Here is a 19,117-nt window from a genome sequence, read left to right as displayed (position 1 = left end):
CCCCCCTGACATCACCAGTGTTGCACATCGGGCTTTTTGCAGGAAAAAGCCCAGCAGGAACTCATTTGCATATTAGGCCACACACCCTCTGACATCACCATTGTTATACACAGGGCTTTTTGCAGAAAAGGCCCAGCAGGAACTCATTTGCATATTAGGCCACCCACCCCCTGACATCAGCGTTACACGTCGCTCTTTTTGCAGGGGGGGGATCCAGCAGGAACTCATTTGCATATTAGGCCACACCCGGTGACACCAGGCCGGTGGGAACTGCGTTCCTGCTAAAAAAAAAGCTCTGCAGACAATGGAACTGAATACAGTAGCAATGAGTTCCAAAGGTTTATGGAAGAACAAGGCATTCAGTCACTCTGTCCAGGGCGAGCGGCCAGTGGAGAGGAGAGAGCAATCCCTCCTTGTGACGGCCACTCTTCGAGACACATGCTCCGAAGGACCCAGGGGGGCCGCCCAACAGCTGGAAGCGGGATGCGGGAATGGATGGACCATTCCATCGATGGCACGAGGCCCGGCATCTGCTCCCTGTGAGTTATTGGGGAAGGGGGTGGAAGGGAAGAGATGCCCACAGCATCTGCCCCCAGGACAGGCATTTGCCTTCTGCTGCCGCTCTCCAGCCGCCTCTGCTTCTCTTTCTTCCTTAGCTACCAAGTTACCAACGCAAAGCCAATCCGGAGCCTAATTTCCCCCCCTCCGCCCCCCTCCGCTCTCTAATCTCCCCTCCTTTCCTCCTCCTTTCTCTCTCTCTCTCCGGCTCTGCTGGGCTTTCTCAGCCATGAAGCTCCGGAGACTCTATCTTCCTTTTCCTTGTTGCCTCCTGCTGATGCTGGCGGGTAAGTGGTCTGGTGGTCTCTGCCCCCCCTTAATCTCTCTCTCTCTCTCTCTCTGGTCCTTCCCCCTATAGATGGTGATGGGTTTTTTGCAAGGGTGGGGGGGAGAGCTTGTCCTTGCAAATGGGAGCTGCTAGAGACGGCTGCAGCTGGGGCTGCGTGGAAGAGAACAAGGACTGTGTTTTGCCATCTGTGTGCCTGTATGTGTGAGACAGAGAAAGAGAGATTCCGCTGGACTGCATAAGCATCTCTCTGCCTCCGTCTTGCAGGAACGCAGCAGCACGTGTCTGGAAACAGACAGCTTGACATTTTTTCCTGGGGGGGGGGGGAATCTCTCACCCCCTAGCGCTCCAAAGCTCTTTTCTGTGGCTCCACCAACCCTTGCTAAAAGAGAGGGTTCTTGAAAAGAAAGAGGGGCAGGTTTCGATGGCAGCTGCGAGTGGGTTCATAGAAGGGTTGGCTTTTCCGGGGGAGAAGCGGCTAATGGTTAGAGCGCAGGAGATTGGCTGGGAGAGAACCGCTCTTGAATTCTTAGCTCCGCTGAAGGTCTGGATTTGGCTGGGCACAAGTCCTCCTGGAGAGCCAGTTTGGTGTAGTGGTGAAGTGTGCGGACTCTTATCTGGGAGAACTGGGTTTGATTCCCCATTCCTCCACTTGCAGCTGCTGGAATGGCCTTGGGTCAGCCGTAGCTCTCGCAGGAGTTGTCCTTGAAAGGGCAGCTTCTGTCAGAGCTCTCTCAGCCCCAGCTACCTCACAGGGTGGACCTGAGAACCAGTTTGGTGTTGGGCTTGAGTGGGTGGACTCTTATTTGGGAGAACTGGGTTTGATTCCCCACTCCTCCTCTTTCTTTCTTTCTTTCTTTCTTTCTTTCTTTCTTTCTTTCTTTCTTTCTTTCTTTCTTTCTTTCTTTCTTTCTTTCTTTCTTTCTTTCTTTCTTTCTTTCTCTCTCTCTCTTTCTTTCTTTCTTTCTTTCTTTTTCTTATATTGTAGCTGCTGGAATGGCCTTGGGTCAGTCATAGCTCTCGAAGAGCTGTCCTTGAAGGGGCAGTTTCTGCCAGAGCTCTCTTAGCCTCATCCACCTCACAGGGTGTCTGTTGTGGGGGAGAGGAAGATAAAGGAGATTGTGAGCTGCTCTGAGATTCAGGGTGTAGGGCAGGGTATAAATCCAATATCTTCCTCTTAGCGCTGGCATGTCAAGATCTTGGTGCTGAAAACACCATCAGGTCGCAGCAGACTTCTGGGGGCTCTGGGGGCTTCTTAAGGCAAGAGATGTTCAGAGGTGGTTTGCTGTTGCCTGCCTCCACAGACTAACCCTGGCTCTGGTTTTGAACTCCCCCATCCAAGGACCAATCAGGGCTGACTGTGCTTCATTTCCAAGATCTGATGAGCACAGTCTATCCTGGCACATCCAGGAAAGGGCAAGAGATGAACTGTTGGGGTTTAGATATACTATTAGCAGAGTAACGCGGAGATAACCACAAATAACAGCCGGGCACACGGTTCAGCTTAAGAATAAAAGTAGTTTACTTTTCTAATGAGGAAAAGGTATGACTGGGATTTCTAGAAAACAAAGAAGGATTTAATATCCTACCTAGCTTCTAGGCTACACCTCGACTCTCTCGAGTCCTAACTTCAACTGCATGGAGATCTGAGGGCTTTACACAAAGGGCAATAAAACTGACCAAATGTTTTCCCCTAGACCACCACCCACATATATGGATCAGCCTATTAGGGCTCTCCCTGAATGGTCACTATGCATATTGACACCTAGCCTTGGCGGGAAGTACGTGCAAAGATTCTCATTGGCTCTACTGACTCACTGGCTAAACATCAGAATGCACATTTAATTAACTCATGACAACAGGAAGTGAAATTGCATCAGAAATAGGGTTGCCAAGTCCAATTCAAGAAATATCTGGGGACTTTGGGGGTGGAGCCAGGAGACTTTGAGGGTGGAGTCAGGAGACATTAGGGGCGGAGCCAGGAGCAAGGATGTGGCAAACATAAATGAACTCCAAGGGAGTTCCAGCCATCACATTTAAAGGGACAGCACACCTTTTCAATTCCTTCCTTCCATAGAAAATAATGAAGGACAGGGGCACCTACTTTTGGGGCTCATAGACTTGGACCCCCTGGTCCAATCTTTTTGAAACTTGGGGGGGGGGGGTATTTTGGGGAGAGGCACTAGATGCTATACTGAAAATTTGGTGCATCTACCCCAAAAAACAGCCCCCCCCAGAGTCCCAGATACCCACGGATCAATTTTCCATGATTTTCTATGGGAATAAATCTCCCTAGGGAATAACAGAGTTCCCAGCAGACATTTCCCTCCCCTCCTCCCGCTTTCTGACGACCCTGAAGCGGGGAGAGGGTCTCCAAACCGGGGGATCCCCTGCTCCCACCTGGGGATTGGCAACCCTAATCAGAAACCCAACATGAACAGAAGGTGGTTTGCCCTTGCCTGCCTCTGCACGGCAACCCTGATTTCCCTCGGTGGTCTCCCATCCAAGGACAGACCAGCACTGACCCTGCTTAGCTTCTGAGATCCAATGAGATCAAGCCAGCCTGGGTCATTCAGGCCAAGACAAAAGATGAACAGAGGGTGTTTGCCACTTCCTGCCTCTGCGTAGCAACCTGGACTGCTTTGGTAGTCTCCCATCCAAGCGTTCACCAGGGCCGACCCTGCTTAGTTTCTAAGATCTGGGAAGGGAAGGTGGCTCAGTGGTAGAGCATCTGTTTGGGAAGCAGAAGGTCCCAAGTTCGATCCCTGGCATCTCCAACAAAAAAGGGTCCACGCAAGGAGGCGTGAAAAACCTCAGCTTGAGACCCTGGAGAACCATGAATGGGGCTGTGGCTCAGTGGTAGAGCATCTACTTGGTAAGCAGAAGGTCCCAGGTTCGATCCCCAGCATTTCCAACTAAAAAGGGTCCAAGCAAAGAGGCGTGAAAAACCTCAGCTTGAGACCCTGCAGAGCCATGAATGGGGCTGTGGCTCAGTGGTAGAGCATCTACTTGGTAAGCAGAAAGTCCCAGGTTCGATCCCTGGCATCTCCAACTAAAAAGGGTCCAGGCAAAGAGACGTGAAAAACCTCAGCTGGAGAGCCGCTGCCCGTCTTGAGTAGACAAGATTGACTTTGATGGACCCAGGGTCTGATTCAGTAGAAGGCAGCTTCATAGGTTCATATATATCTGACAAGGTTGGGCTAACTTAGGCAGAGGTGGTTTTGCCCTTGCCTGCCTCTGCATAGCAACCCTGAGCTTCCTCTATGGTCTCCCATCCAAGCGCTCACCAGAAGAAGAATTACAACTTTATACCCCGCCCTTCTCTCTGAATCAGAGTCTCAGTGGCTTACAATCTCCTTCATCTTCTCCCCCCACAAGAGACACCCTGTGAGGTGGGTGGGGCTGAGAGGGCTCTCACAGCAGCTGCCCTTTCAAGGACAACCTCTGCCAGAGCTATGGCTGACCCAAGACCATTCCAGCAGCTGCAAGGAGTGGGGAATCAAACCCAGTTCTCCCAGATAAGAGTCCGCACACTTAACCACTGCACCAAACTGGCTTAAACCAGGGCCGACCCTTCTTCGTTTCTGAGATCTGATAAGGTCGGGCTAGCTTAGGCAGAGGTGGTTTTGCCATTGCCTGCCTCTGCGGAGCAACCCTGGACTTCCTCAGTGGTCTCCCACCCAAATACTAACAAGGGCCTATCTCAGCTCTCAAGATATAAAGGTCGGGCTAGCTTAGGAAGTGGTGGTGTGCCTTTGCCTGCCTCTGCGTAGCAACCCTGGTCTTCCTTGGTGGTCTCCCACCCAAGGACTGATCAGGGCTGACCGTGCTTTGCTTCTGAGATCTGATGAGATCAGGCTAGCCTGGGGCCATCCAGATCAGGGCAAGCGATGAACGGAGGTGGTTTGCCATCGCCTGCCTCTGCGTAGCAACCTTGGGCTTCCCTGGTGGCCTCCCACCCAAGGACTGACCAGGATCGACCCTGCTTAGCTCCTGAATTCTGATGGCCGAAGGCTAGTCTAGGCTCCCCGGTGTGAACCAGAAACCTGCAATTTCAGTTCGGAAACGGTGACCTCAGGAATGTTCTTTATGCACCCTGGAAGAAGAGAGCGAGGCTGCAATGCGATTTCTAATATTTTTGTCCCTGGAGTCTGTAGCTTTCTCTAGCTCTGGACCAAACCCCCGTTTTTCAGGGGCCCTTTGGCCAACTCCTGAGCAAAATGTGTGTGTGTGTGTGTGTGTTTTTAATGTGGCTCTGTGCTTGCCAGATTTAATCTTTTCCCTTCGGCTGTCTCGAAAAGCAGATCTAAGGGTGTTCCTTATAAGAAACGAGTTTGCTCCGGCCTCTTTGAGAAACCTGATTCCGTACAACAGATTCTGTTTCACTGTTCTCCTTACTCTTCTCTGTGCCATTACCGGATTCGTCCTCTTCTCCCCTCTTCAAAACCTTTGACCAATAATGATTTCACCTTTTTGTTATCTGACAAGTCCCCCAAAATCACTGCATCTGTCACTGAGTTTCTGTCATGCATATGGACTGGAGCACGGGTGGCCAAACTGTGGCTCAAGAGCCACATGTGGTTCTTTCACACATATTCTGCGGCTCTCAAAAAACCCGCCACCCCATCGGCTGGCTTGGAGAAGGCATTTGTCTCTTTAAATCACTTCTCCAAGCCGAACTAGTCAGCAGCTTGGAGAACGCATTTAAAGTTGCTTTCTTTCCACCTCCACCTCCCTCATCTATTTCCTTCCCCCTCCCTCCCTTCCTTCTCTCCCATCCTCCCTCCCTCCCTTCAAACATCTGATGTTCATGTCTCGTGGCACTCAAACATCTGACTCTTATTCTATCTGGCTCTTACATTAAGCAAGTTTGACCTAGAGAATAAAATATATACATCTATTCTGCCTTTTTAATTTCAGTGGGCTCTGGTTGGCTGGAGTGTTCCCTTCTAAGCTGAGTTAGCGTGAGCTAGCTCACAGATTTTTTAGCCTTCAGCTCCCACATTTTTGTCTTAGCTCAGGAAGGATGACCCCAGAGCACAGTAATTTATGCAGCCGCTCACAACTTTTAACACCAGCAGCTCACTACCAGTAGCTCACCTGATCCCCTCGTCCGAAGAAGTGTGCTTTTAGCACGCGAAGGCTTACATTCTGAATAAAACTTGGTTGGTCTAAAAGGTGGGACTTGACTCCTGCTTTGTTCAACGACTTTAATGGCAGTAGCTCACAAAACAGAATTTTTGCTCACAAGACTTTGCAGCTTAGAGGGAGCATTGTTTGGTGGCGATCTTCTCACATTTTTAGGTGTCTTTGGCTGTTTATCCCTGTTTTATTGTATTATTATGCCATTAAAAGTTTGATTGATTGATTGATAATGTGGCTGTGTTATTGCAGGAGCGGAGCAGCCCGGGTTTGATGTGAGCGTCTTGCCCGAAAACCCCGTGGTGGAACACGGAGGATCTCTCTGGGTGAACTGTAGCTCCAGCTGCCCGGAGGACGATGCCAGGGGCGACTTGGAGACGTCGCTTGTCGGGGAGAGGAAAGACAATGGGAGCAACTGGGCGGCCTTCCAGCTGGCGAACATCACGGAGTGGGCGCCCGCCCTAGAGTGCTCCTTCCGCTGTGGAGGAGAGCGCAAGGCTGTGCTGGCAAACATCACGGTGTATCGTAAGTGGCTGCAAAGCAGGCGTTTGCAATTTATTTGCTGTTTCTGGATACTCTTCCTTTCTCCATGGTGATCGGCTACAGTGTTCCCTCAAAGCTGGGTTGGTGGGAACCAGCTCACAGTTTCTTAGCCTCCGGCTCACACATTTTTGTCTTAGCTCAGGACAAAAGGCCCCAGAGCACCCTCATTGATGCAGCAGCTCACAATTTTAATGCCAGGAGCTCACGAAGTAGAATTTTTGCTCACAAGACTCCACGGCTTAGAGGAAGCGTCACTCAGTAGGGTTGCCAATCTCCAGGTGAGGCCTGGTGATGTCCTGGAATTACAACCTAATGGCCAGGTGGCTGTCAAGAAAACGTTCGGAAATGGGGTATGTAAGCAGGGATAAATCTATGCCCGGGCTCACCATAAGAACTCAAAAGAGCCCTGCTGGATCAGACCAGTGGTCCATTTAGTCCAGCATCCTGCCTCACACAGTGGCCAACCAGTTCCTCTGGAGGGCCAACAACAGGGCAGAGCGGCTGAGGCCTTCCCCTGAGAAGAACCTCAGAAGAGCCCTGCTGGGTCAGACCAGGGAGGGTCCTTCTAGTCCAGCCTCCTGTCTCACACAGTGGCCAGCCAGTTCCTCTGGAGGGTCAACAACAGGGCAGAGAGGCTGAGGCCTTCCCCTGAGAAGAACATCAGAAGAGCCCTGCTGGGTCAGACCACGGAGGGTCCCTCTAGTCCAGCCTCCTGTCTCACACAGTAGCCAGCCAGTTCCTCTGGAGGGCCAACAACAGGGCAGAGCGGCTGAGGCCTTCCCCTGAGAAGAATATAAGAGCCCTGCTGGGTCAGACCAGTGAGGGTCCAGCCTCTTGTCTCACACAGTGGCCAACCAGCTCCAGTGGTAGTGATTCTCCAGATTGGCAGTGGCTCTCCAGGGTCAAAGGCTGAGGTCTTTCCCATCACCTCCTGCCTGGTCCTTTTAACTGGAGATGCCGGGGATTGAACCTGGGACCGTTTGCATGTCAGGTAGAGGCTCTGCCACTGAGCCAGGGTCTCAGGTCAAGGTCTTTCTCATCCCCTCCTGCCTGGTCCTTTTAACAGGAGATGCCGGGGATTGAACCTGGGACCTTCTGCATGCCAAGGAGAGGCTCTGTCACTGAGCCAGGGTCTCAGGTCAAGGTCTTTCCCATCACCTCCTGCCTGGTCCTTTGAACTGGAGATGCTGAGAATTGAACCTGGGACCTTCGGCATGCCAAGCAGAGGCTCTGCCACTGAGCCAGGGTCTCAGGTCAAGGTCTTTCCTGTCACCTCCTGCCTGGTCCTTTTAACTGGAGATGCCGGGAATTGAACCTGGGACCTTCTGCATGCCAAGCGGAGGCTCTGCCACTGAGCCAGGGTCTCAGGTCAAGGTCTTTCCCATCCCCACTGAGCCACAGCGCCTCCCCAGAAACTGTCACTTTCACAGTCTAAATCAGGGATGTCGAACTCATTTTGTTACGAGGGCTAAATATGACATAAGTGAGACTTTGTCAGGCCGAGACATGTTGGGCCAGGCTATGTATGTACTTATTTAAGATTAGGTAGCAGAGATATAAACTTTATACAGGACACAGGCAAACACAATTGATTTTTTTAAAACTTAAAACATGCTTAAAACATTAAAGGTAGACTCTTTGTGTTTCTCCCATGGTATCCAGGGAACTGGGCAAAGGAAGCTCTGGAGGGTTAGGGTACCAGGAGGGGGAGGAGCCTCAGCCAACAGAAGAAAGAGAGACTTGGCTCAGTAGCTCTGCTGTGTGATTGAGAGAGCCTGGCAAAGCAAGCTCTCCCTCTCCCCTTCCTCCCCATGGGAGGAGCTTCAGCCAATGGAGAAAATGGAAGCTTTACTCTGTAGTCTTTCCTTCCTTCCCCAGAGGACCAAGAGAGAGGGAGCCTCAGCCAACAGAAGGAAGAGAGGCTTAGCTCAGTAGCTCTGCTGTGTGATTGAGACAGCCTGGCAAAGCAAGCTCTCCCTCTCCACTTCCTCCCCAAGGGAGGAGCTTCAGCCAATGGAGAAAATGGAAGCTTTACTCTGTAGTCTTTCCTTCCTTCCCCAGAGGACCAAGAGAGAGGGAGCCTCAGCCAACAGAAGGAAGAGAGGCTTAGCTCAGTAGCTCTGCTGTGTGATTGAGACAGCCTGGCAAAGCAAGCTCTCCCTCTCCACTTCCTCCCCAAGGGAGGAGCTTCAGCCAATGGAGAAAATGGAAGCTTTACTCTGTAGTCTTTCCTTCCTTCCCCAGAGGACCAAGAGAGAGGGAGCCTCAGCCAACAGAAGGAAGAGAGGCTTAGCTCAGTAGCTCTGCTGTGTGATTGAGACAGCCTGGCAAAGCAAGCTCTCCCTCTCCACTTCCTCCCCAAGGGAGGAGCTTCAGCCAATGGAGAAAATGTCAGCTTTGCTCTGTAGTTCCTGTGCGATTGAGCAAGCCTGGCAAAGCAACCTGCAATGGAGAAGGAAGCAAGAGAGAGGGAGAAGGAAGCAGACAACAGCCAGTTGCTCGAGGGGCTTACAAGAGCCCTTTGGGGGCCTGATTCGGCTGCATGTTTTACACCCCTGATCTAGAGGACTTGTGCATAACTTCCACATCATCACATGTACAGCCTTACTTCACTTTGCCTTCTTGTATTTTCCTAGGACTTCCAGAGCTTGTGGAGCTGGATCCGGTGCCAGAGATGGAGGTGGGAGAGAACTATACCTTGACCTGCCGGGTTTCCAATGTTGCCCCCATCCGGAACCTGTCCGTGACCTTCCTCAAAGGGGGGGAGAAACTCCACCTGCAGAGATTTGAGAATCACATTGAGCCCGAAGCTGACGACGTTGTGGTGAACCACACGGGGACTGCTCGACGGATTGACCGTGGGGAGGAAATCAGCTGCCGTGCGGCCCTGGATTTGAGGCCGGAAGGGCCCCTCTTCGAAAAGGCCTCCGTCGATCAAACGCTAACTATCACGGGTGAGTTCGCATCCAATTCCTTGCAGACAAAGGGGGCAGCGAGATCAGGTGGCATCGGCTAAGAGTTTTCTGCTAACTGGATAAAATGAAGCAATATGATTGCAGCATCGTCTACACAGGATGGCTTTTCCGCCCATGGCTGGACTCCCATCCAAGTGCCGACCCTGCTCAGCTTCCAACTTCTTGCGACTGCAGCAAGAGGCTTTCTAGGCAAGTGAGAAGCAGAGGTGGTTGGCCATGGCCTTCCTCTGCAGAGCCTTCCTTGGTGGTCTCCCATCCAAGTACTGACCCTGCTTAGCTTCCAACTTCTGGTGACCCCAGCAAGGGACTTTCAGGGTAAGTGAGAAGCAGAAGTGGTTGGCCATCGCCTTCCTCTGCAGAGCCTTCCTTGGTGGTCTCCCATCCAAGTACTGACCCTGCTTAGCTTCCAGCTTATGGTGACCCCAGCAAGGGGCTTTCAAGGCAAGTGAGAAGCAGAGGTGGTTGGCCATGGCCTTCCTCTGCAGAGCCTTCCTTGGTGGTCTCCCATCCAAGTACTGACCCTGCTTAGCTTCCAGCTTATGGTGACCCCAGCAAGGGACTTTCAGGGTAAGTGAGAAGCAGAAGTGGTTGGCCATCGCCTTCCTCTGCAGAGCCTTCCTTGGTGGTCTCCCATCCAAGTACTGACCCTGCTTAGCTTCCAGCTTCTGGTGATCCCAGCAAGGGGCTTTCAAGGCAAGTGAGAAGCAGAGGTGGTTGGCCATGGCCTTCCTCTGCAGAGCCTTCCTTGGTGGTCTCCCATCCAAGTGCTGACCCTGTCAGCTTGTATTCAATTGATACTAACCATATTGCCTATAGGGTTTATTTGTTTAGGACTAACCCTAGTGATCCCAAGTAGAACTCTAGGCGTGCCTGAGGGGGAAGAGGAAAGGTGGGAGGGAATTAGGCGCCAAAGGCAATAAACGGGCGGTGAGCGCAGAAAGAGACCCCGCCGCCGCTTCCCAGGCGCCGCAAGGACATCAGCCGGGAGGGGGAGTGGAAACGGTTCAGCTAGAGAGATAACAGGCGTGTGAATCAAACACCTTAGAAAGTAGAATGCAACTTTATTATGAGAATGATTTAAAGCCCCCCGGCTTTGATGTACCACCATCAATGCTAGTGCTTGTTCCTTGTGTGTTATCACTTTCAAAGACCTTCTGCAAGAGTAACATTGTGTGTTCAATAAATGAAACTTATTTTCAAAGAAAAGAGTCCTACCATTGTTGAAGCCTTAATGAACCCTGCGCTGACAGACCCTGCTTAGCTTCCAATTTATGGAGACCCCAGCAAGGGGCTTTCAAGGCAAGCGAGGAGCGGAGGTGGCTTGCCATTGCCTTCTTCTGCAGCGCCTGCCTTGGTGGTGTCTCATCCAAGCACTGACCCCTCTATGGAACCACAGAGGTTCATCGCTAGCCCTGGAGTGTCCCCAGGACGTCACTTTAGGACTCGCAGCAAAACTCTATGGCACCATAGAGTTTTATTACTAGTCCTAGAGCATCCCTGGCACTACGTCCCCCAGCGTGATGACATCGCTTCTGGGTGACATCACTGCGCTGCACGCACAAAGCACACGAGAGAGAACAGTCCCCCATGGCAGCAATCCGAGGATGGACCATTTCAGCATCACCTTTCCCTGTCTGCTGTCCTGCAGCTTCTCCAAGCCATTGGTGAGAGCCCGATGGTGCAAGCAGGCCTCTGATTCTGCAGGAGCTCCCAGGAGCCCAGCTCCTGACCCTTTCTGAGGGTTCCCCCTCCTCCTCCCCACCTCCCTTGTCCATGGAATAGGAGGTGCAGCTGCACGACAATCCCTGGATGAGGAGAGCGGGCAGCCAGCCAGCCACCAGGGGCTTTGCCACGCCCCCAGCCGCCCTCATGAACCCCTGGAGAAGCCCACACCACCCTTTCTCCACTTCTGATGTGGCTTGCTGGCCTTTTGACTGTGAGGGGGGGCGGCCATGGAGAGCCTCAGGTGAGCGAGGCCTGCTTGGACTGGCTGGATCTCTAGCTAGCCCAAGCAGGCCTCGCTCACCCGGGGTTCTCTTTTCTTGCGTCAGGTTGCTTTTGGCTGCTAATGGGTTATGCTAATGAGCTCCACCACCTATTTTTCTACAAAACAACCCCTGGGTGCAAGTACGCTGTTGTTAGAACCAGGGCTATTTTTGTAGCAGGAACACCTTTGCATATTAGGCCACACAAACCCTGATGTAGACAAACCCTGATGTAGCCAATCCTTCTGGAGCTTACAGTAGGCCCTGTAAGAAGAGCCCTGTCATCTCCAGGAGGATTGGCTACATCAGGGGTGTGTGGCCTAATATGCAGGGGTGGAATTCTAGGAGAGCTGCTTTGCATATTAGGCCGCGCCCCCTGATGTAGCCAATCCTGGAGCTTACAGTAGGCCCTGTAAGAAGAGCCCTGTCATCTCCAGGAGGATTGGCTGCATCAGAGGAGTGTGGCCTAATATGCAAAGGAAAAAAAGCCCTGGTTAAAACAGTAAAACAATCCAGCGTCCCTCGTTTCCCTTCCTCCATCCCTGCCAAATCCCGGTTCTGTGATTGGCATGGCATTCTCCTGCCAGGGGGCATGCAGGAAATAGATAGCGATTATAATCCCATTAAGCAAGAGTCTATGAATAGCTCCATGACAGCGATGGAGGCTGTTCCCTTCAATCTTTTTTCCCTCTCTGAGCTCCGGACTGGTGTCATAAAGCTTGGGCAGGGAGGCGGCTGACTCACCCGCCTCTATTCCGCTGCCTGGATACCAGCTGCCCCCAATCTCACCTGGGCTTTTGGAACACGCTGCCAATACCTCTGGACTTTAATGAAACTGGGGAGGGGGGGAATGAATGGTCATTATCAGGTCGTGAGCAGAGAGTTCAGATCACAGTTCTGCAGTACTGCTGCTTTACCACTCTGCTCCATGGGGCCGCTCTAAAGGAAAGGTTCCCTGTGCAAGCACCAGTCGTTTCCGACTCTGGGGTGACGCTGCTTTCACAACGTCTTCACGGCAGACTTTTTACGGGGTGGTTTGCCATTGCCTTCCCCAGTCATCTACACTTTCCCCGCAGCAAGCTGGGTGCTCATTTAACCAACCTCGGAAGGATGGAAGGCTGAGTCAACCTCGAGCCGGCTACCTGAAAACCCCGCTTCTGCCGGGGATCGAACTCAGGTCATAAGCAGAGATTAGGATTGCAGTACTGCAGCTTTAACACTTTGCACCATGGGGCTCGTCATAGAGTCAGCCCTAAAAACAGCCTTTGGCTCCAGGGGAACCAATCTCTGCAATGGAGATGGATCAAAAGAAGTCCTTCACTCAAGGGGGATTAACACATGGAATTCACTGCCACAGGAGGTGATGACGGCTACAAGCACAGACAGCTTCAAGAGGGGATTGGATCAACATCTGGAGCAGAGGTCCATCAGTGGTTATTAGCCACAGCATATCGTTGGAACTCTCTGTCTGGGGCAGTGATGCTCTGTCTTCTTGGTGCTTGGGAGGGGCAACAGTGGGAGGGCTTCTAGTGTCCTGGTCCCACTGATGGACCTCCTGATGGCACTTGGGTTTCATAGCCACTGTGTGACACAGAGTGTTGGACTGGATGGGCCGTTCGCCTGATCCAACATGGCTTCTCTTAGGTTCTTATGTCTGCGGCAGTGATGCTCTGTATTCTTGGTGCTTGGAGGGCACAGTGGGAGGGCCTCTAGTGTCCTGGTCCCACTGATGGACATCCTGATGGCCCCTGGGTTTTTTGGCCACTGTGTGACACAGGGTGTTGGACTGGATGGGCCATTGACCTGATCCAACATGACTTCTTTTATGTTCTTATGTCTGGGGCAGTGATACTCTGTATTTTTGGTGTTTGGGGGGGGCAACAGTGGGAGGGCTTCTAGTGTCCTGGCCCCACTGATGGACCTCCTGATGGCCTCTGGGTTTTGGCCACTGTGTGACACAGAGTGGTGGACTGGATGGGGCATTGGCCTGATCCAACATGGCTTCTCTTATATTCTTATGTCTGGGGCAGTGATGCTCTGTATTCTTGGTGCTTGGGAGGGGCACAGTGAGAGAGCTTCTAGCCCCACCGGTGGACCTCCTGATGGTACTTGGGTTTTATAGCCACTGTGAGACACAAAGTGTTGGACTGGATGGGCCGTTGGCCTGATCCAACATGGCTTCTCTTAGGTTCTTATGCAGAGCCCACAATATTAAACATAAGAGTCCACATACACAACACAAGATTCGACAAGATGAGGACCTTAGCCACCCTGGTAAGAATGACTTGCTCATTACCAAGAGAAAATGTCTCTCCTCTAGATTTGAGGGGACAGAAGCTTACTGATGGTCTAGATCTCTTGCGCCTTCATTGGCAAAAAAGCCTTTTTAGAATCTTTATGCTCAGACCATGACATTGTGTTGGCTTCTACCTCGACAGCTTTCCCAGCAGACCCCCGGCTCCAAATCCGACGCTACATAGAGGCGGACGAAGAGACGTCTGCGACGTGCGATGTGGTGGGAGTTTTCCCAGCCAACGAGACCCAGTTTGACCTCACCTTCATGGGGACGGGGTTGAACTTCAGCGTCACGGTGTCGGGGGACACAGCCACGGCCCGAGCGAAGGTGTCCGTCCCAAATGCGGGAGAAGCGAAGTTGAACTGCACGGTGTCCCTGGGGCCAGTGATCAGATCAGTAGCGGAATCTGTGAAGGTTTACAGTAAGTGAGCTGGGCATGGGCCAGAAGGAAGAGCCCGTTTCCAGGGTTCCAAGAAATTAAGGTAATAAACCTCCACAAAACCCAGTCTCAAATTACCAAATATTAATATCAAATAAATTCAAGTACTAGAAATTTTTATTCAATTGTGCAAAAGCATTCCATGTATAAATGGCAAATAAAGAACATTAAACCTTCACCCAAAGTCATTTACAGACCAATCAATGTCCAGGAAATTCCAAAGGATGGATGAAGGCAGAAATTCAAACGGTCAAGTCTTTCATGAAGAACAATACTTCCAGAAAAAGGTTTTTTTTTGCTTTGAAGAATTTCAGATAGAGAACGATGCTCCCAAAAACTTATCCTTTTGTACAGCAAGGCACATAAGTTTTGAAACGCGACGCGGTAGTACTTTGGTCCCACGTTTCGCACTTGCTTCTACAAGCTTCTAACAAATTCATTACACCTTCTAACAAATTCATTACATCAATTGACCATACCTTGTGAGATTTGTTGTAAGCAGCAGCAGCGAGATGTAATGAATTTGTTAGAAGCTTGTAGAAACAAGTGCAAAACGTGGGACCAAAGTACTACCACATCGCGTTCCAAAACTTATGTGCCTTGCTGCACAAAAGGATAAGTTCTTTGGAGCATCATTCTCTTACCGTTTTCGCACACAGCTTACCACGCGATCACGTTCCTGTTCTCTCCGCAGCATCTGTCGGATTTCCCACTATCTGTGCCGCAGTTACAGGAAGTGCCGCGGCTTTTGCGTAGCAAACGTAAACTGGGTTTTAGTGGTTTACGTTTGCTACGTGAAAGCCGCAACACTTCCTGTAGCTCCGGCGCAGATAGTGGGAAATCCGACGGACGCTACGGAGAGAACAGGAGCATGACTGCCTGGTAAGCTGTGTGCGAAAATGTTATCTGTTTGAAATTCTTCAATGGAAAATAACTTCTGGAAGCATTGTTCTTCATGAAAGACTTGACTGTTTGAATTTCTGCCTTCATCCACCCTTTGGAATTTCCTGGACATTGATTGGTCTGTAAATGACTCTGGGTGAAGGTTTAATGTTCTTTATCTGCCCTTTGTATATGGAATGCTTTTGCACAATTGAATATAAATTTCTGGTATTTGTATTTATTTGATATTAATATTTGGTAATTTGAGGCTGGGTTTTGCGGAGGTTTATTACCTTAATTTCCTGCTCTATTATCCGCGTTGCTCTTTGTGGGTTGCTGAACCCCAAGGTGGGAGCAGGGGATCCCCAGGTTTTGAGGGTCATCAGAAAGCGGAGGGGGGGGCTGCTGGGCACTCCATTGTTCCCTACGGAGACCAATTCCCATAGGGTATCATGGAGAATTGATCAGTGGCTATCTGAGGCTTGGGGGGGGCGGTTTTTTGAGGTAGAGGCACCAAATGTTCTGCATAGCATTCGGTGCCTCTCCTCAAAACAACTTCCAATTTTCAAAAAGATTGGACCAGGGGGTCCAATGCTATGAGCCCCGAAAGAAGGTGACCCCATCCTTCATTATTTCCAGTGGAGGGAAGGCACTGAAAAGATGCAAGGTCCCTTGAAATGTGATGGCCAGAAGTCCAGAAAAGGGCAACTAGAATGATTAAAGATTTGGAACACTTTCCCTATGAAGAAAGGTTGAAACGCTTGGGGCTCTTTAGCTTGGAGAACGTCGACTGCGGGGTGACATGAGAGAGGTTGACAAGATTACGCATGGGATGGAGAAAGTAGAGAAAGAAGTCCTTTTCTCCCTTTCTCACAATACAAGAACTCGTGGGCATTCAATGAAATCGCTGAGCAGTCGGGTTAGAACGGATAAAAGGAAGTCCTTCTTCACCCAAAGGGTGATCAACATGTGGAATTCACTGCCACAGGAGGTGGTGGCGGCTACAAGCATAGACAGCTTCAAGAGGGGATTGGATAAAAATATGGAGCAGAGGTCCATCAGTGGCTATTAGCCACAGTGTGTATATATGTGTGTGCGTGTATACACACACACATATATTGGCCACTGTATGACACAGAGTGTTGGACTGGATGGGCCATTGCCCTGATCCAACATGGCTTCTCTTATGTTCTTATGTGACCCAGAGTGTTGGACTGGAGGGGCCATTGGCCTGATCCAACATGGCTTCTCTTATGTTCTTCTGTGACACAGAGTGTTGGACTGGAGGGGCCATTGGCCTGATCCAACATGGCTTCTCTTATGTTCTTCTGTGACACAGAGTGTTGGACTGGATGGGCCATTGGCCTGATCCAACATGGCTTCTCTTATGTTCTTATGTGACACAGAGTGTTGGACTGGATGGGCCACTGGCCTGATCCAACATGGCTTCTCTTATGTTCTTCTGTGACACAGAGTGTTGGACTGGAGGGGCCATTGGCCTGATCCAACATGGCTTCTCTTATGTTCTTCTGTGACACAGAGTGTTGGACTGGAGGGGCCACTGGCCTGATCCAACATGGCTTCTCTTATGTTCTTCTGTGACACAGAGTGTTGGACTGGAGGGGCCACTGGCCTGATCCAACATGGCTTCTCTTATGTTCTTCTGTGACACAGAGTGTTGGACTGGATGGGCCACTGGCCTGATCCAACAGGGCTTCTCTTATGTTCTTGTGTGACACAGAGTGTTGGACTGGAGGGGCCACTGGCTTGATCCAACATGGCTTCTCTGATGTTCTTATGTTCATGGGAAGTCGCCGCTTAGCTGCGTTCGAAGGAAGCCTCTGAAGAGTACAGGTGCACTGTGCACTGGGCAAGGGGAGTAAGGGAGCATCTAGTGGCGCCCCCAGGCGGGGTAGCGCCCCAGACAGCTGCCTACCTCGCCTATTGCCACACGCCAGCCCTGGCCTCAGCAGGGTACAATGCCACAGAGGAGTACCCCCTCCAAAGCAGTCATTTTCTCCAGGGGAGCCGATCTCTGCCAGCTGGAGATCAGTTGTCAATGCGGGAGATCTCCAGGCCCCACCTGGAGGCTGGCAACCCTAGAAGCCCGGAGGCCCCCCAGAATTATGACCCATCTCAAGACTATAGAGATCCGTTCAGCTGGAGTGAATCTCGAGGTGCAGAAGGCATGACCCGTTTCTTCTTGGCATTTGCAGGTTTTCCAAACCCCTCCTTGGAAATCCATCCTCCTCAGGCCTTTGCAAATAATCCCATGACTGTCACATGCGATGCTCCGGCTACCCAACCACCAAATGTTTCTCTTCGGATTAAAAATGCTTCCGGACGCATCCTGGCCTCCGGAGATCAGCTCCCCCTGCAGCTCAACCTGACGGCTCGGGGGGAAGACGACGGGAGGGAATTGGCGTGTGAGGCAGACCTGGCCGTCGATGGGAACGCCGTTGTCACAAAGCACACCTCCGCCAACCTGACTGTCTTCTGTAAGTACATGGCTTCCCTTCCACTCACAATTTGAAGGGGGGGGGGATGAAAATGGGCCTTTGGAGTTCAATTCTGCTTCTCACACCTTTGCTCCTGGCTCCACCCCCAAAGTCTCCTGGCTCCACCCCCAAAGTCCCCAGATATTTCAAAGAAGCATGTCCACCAACTTGCCAGCCTCGAGTGGACAAAGAAGCATGACCACCAACTTGCCAGCCTCATTATTACATATTCTATGTTATATATTTCACAGTTTCTACATATTGTCTTGAACAGGGATGTCAAACTCATTTTTTATGAGGGCCGGATCTGACATAAATGAGACCTTGTTGGGCTGGGCCATGTGTTTACCTATTTAAGATTAGGTAGCAGAGATATCAACTTTATAAAGGACACAAACACTGCAAAAAAGATAAAATATGCTTAAAACATTAGCACTCATTGGTCTTAAAGGTGATTTCTTTGTATTTCTCCCATGGCATACAGGGAACTGGGCAAAGGAAGCTCTGGCTCTTTCCTTCCTTCCCCAGAGGACAAGGAGGGGGAGGAGTCTCCGCCAGTAGAAGGAAGAGAGGCTTGGCTTAGTAGCTCTGCTGTGTGATTGAGAAAGTCTGGCAAGGCAAGCTCTCCCTCCCCACTTCCTCTGTAGCTCTTGTGTGACTGAGCAAACCTGGCAAAGCAAGCTGTGATGGAGAAGGAAGCAAGCGAGAGGGAGAAGCAAGCAAATGACAGCCAGCTGCTCAGGGGCTTGACACCCCTGATTTAGAAGTTCCAGAACTCCACTCCTGTGAGCTCCTGCCCAAAATGAAGCCTGGTCCTCTGTTTTGTTTTTCAAAATATGGTAACCCATATCAGGCTGGGCCAGGCCATGTGCATTGCAGAGATATAAACTTTATAAAGGACACAGACAAACACAGTAAAATATTTTTTTAAAAAAAATTAAAATAAAACCTGCTTAAAACATTAGCACTTGTTGGTCTAAAAGGTTTCTTTGTATCTCTTCCATGGGATCCAGGGAACTGGGCACAGGAAGCTCTGGCTCTTTCCTTCCTTCCCCAGGGGATCAGGAGAGGGAGGAGCCTCAGCTAATAGAAGGAAGAGAGGCTTGGCTCAGTAGTTCTGCTGTGCAATTGAGAGAGCCTGGCAAAGCAAGCTGTCCCTTCCCCCCCTTCCTCCCCAAGGGAGGAGCCTCAGCCAATGGAGAAAATAGAGGCTTTACTCTGAGAAGGAAGCAGATGACAGCCAGTTGCTTGGGGGCCTGATTTGGCCCCCAGAATGTATGTTTGACACCCTTGCTCTAGAAAGACAGTGCCTAGAATTACAAAGCATCCCAAGTTTGGGTCACCAACTCTGGCTTGGGAAAAACCTGGAGATTGGTAGGTAGACTGAGTTTGGGGAGGGGAAGGAGAGCTCCCCACAGATTCCGTGCCAGGGGTGGCCAAACTGTGCCTCGGACTCCACATGTGACTCTTTCACACATACTGTGCGGCTCCTCGAGGTCAAGGAGAAACTAAA

At 50.9% G+C, this 19,117-nt stretch overlaps 1 protein-coding gene across 1 annotated transcript; it reads left to right on the top strand.

Annotated features, from left to right (window-relative positions):
* The first annotated feature begins 787 nt into the window (after positions 1–787).
* On the top strand, positions 788–17,639 carry LOC132581829 (intercellular adhesion molecule 3-like). The gene is made up of 5 exons (XM_060253243.1): positions 788–845; positions 6,239–6,511; positions 9,166–9,483; positions 13,928–14,206; positions 17,323–17,639. The coding sequence occupies exons 1-5, from the start codon at positions 788–790 to the stop codon at positions 17,637–17,639; spliced, it is 1,245 nt and encodes a 414-aa protein (XP_060109226.1).
* The last annotated feature ends 1,478 nt before the right edge of the window (positions 17,640–19,117 follow it).

This window comes from Heteronotia binoei, chromosome 13 (assembly GCF_032191835.1).
Source record: "Heteronotia binoei isolate CCM8104 ecotype False Entrance Well chromosome 13, APGP_CSIRO_Hbin_v1, whole genome shotgun sequence".
Taxonomy (NCBI): Eukaryota; Metazoa; Chordata; class Lepidosauria; order Squamata; family Gekkonidae; genus Heteronotia; species Heteronotia binoei.
The sequence above is the reverse complement of the archived record's forward strand: the minus strand, read 5'-3'. Positions and strand labels throughout refer to the sequence as shown.

Excerpts from the sequence above, each read along its gene's own strand:
- LOC132581829 (XM_060253243.1), top strand. The coding sequence starts at position 788 with ATGAAGCTCCGGAGACTCTATCTTCCTTTTCCTTGTTGCCTCCTGCTG. Across the intron at positions 6,512-9,165 it reads GGCAAACATCACGGTGTATC|GACTTCCAGAGCTTGTGGAG; the intron begins GTAAGTGGCTGC and ends GTATTTTCCTAG. Across the intron at positions 14,207-17,322 it reads GGAATCTGTGAAGGTTTACA|GTTTTCCAAACCCCTCCTTG; the intron begins GTAAGTGAGCTG and ends TGGCATTTGCAG.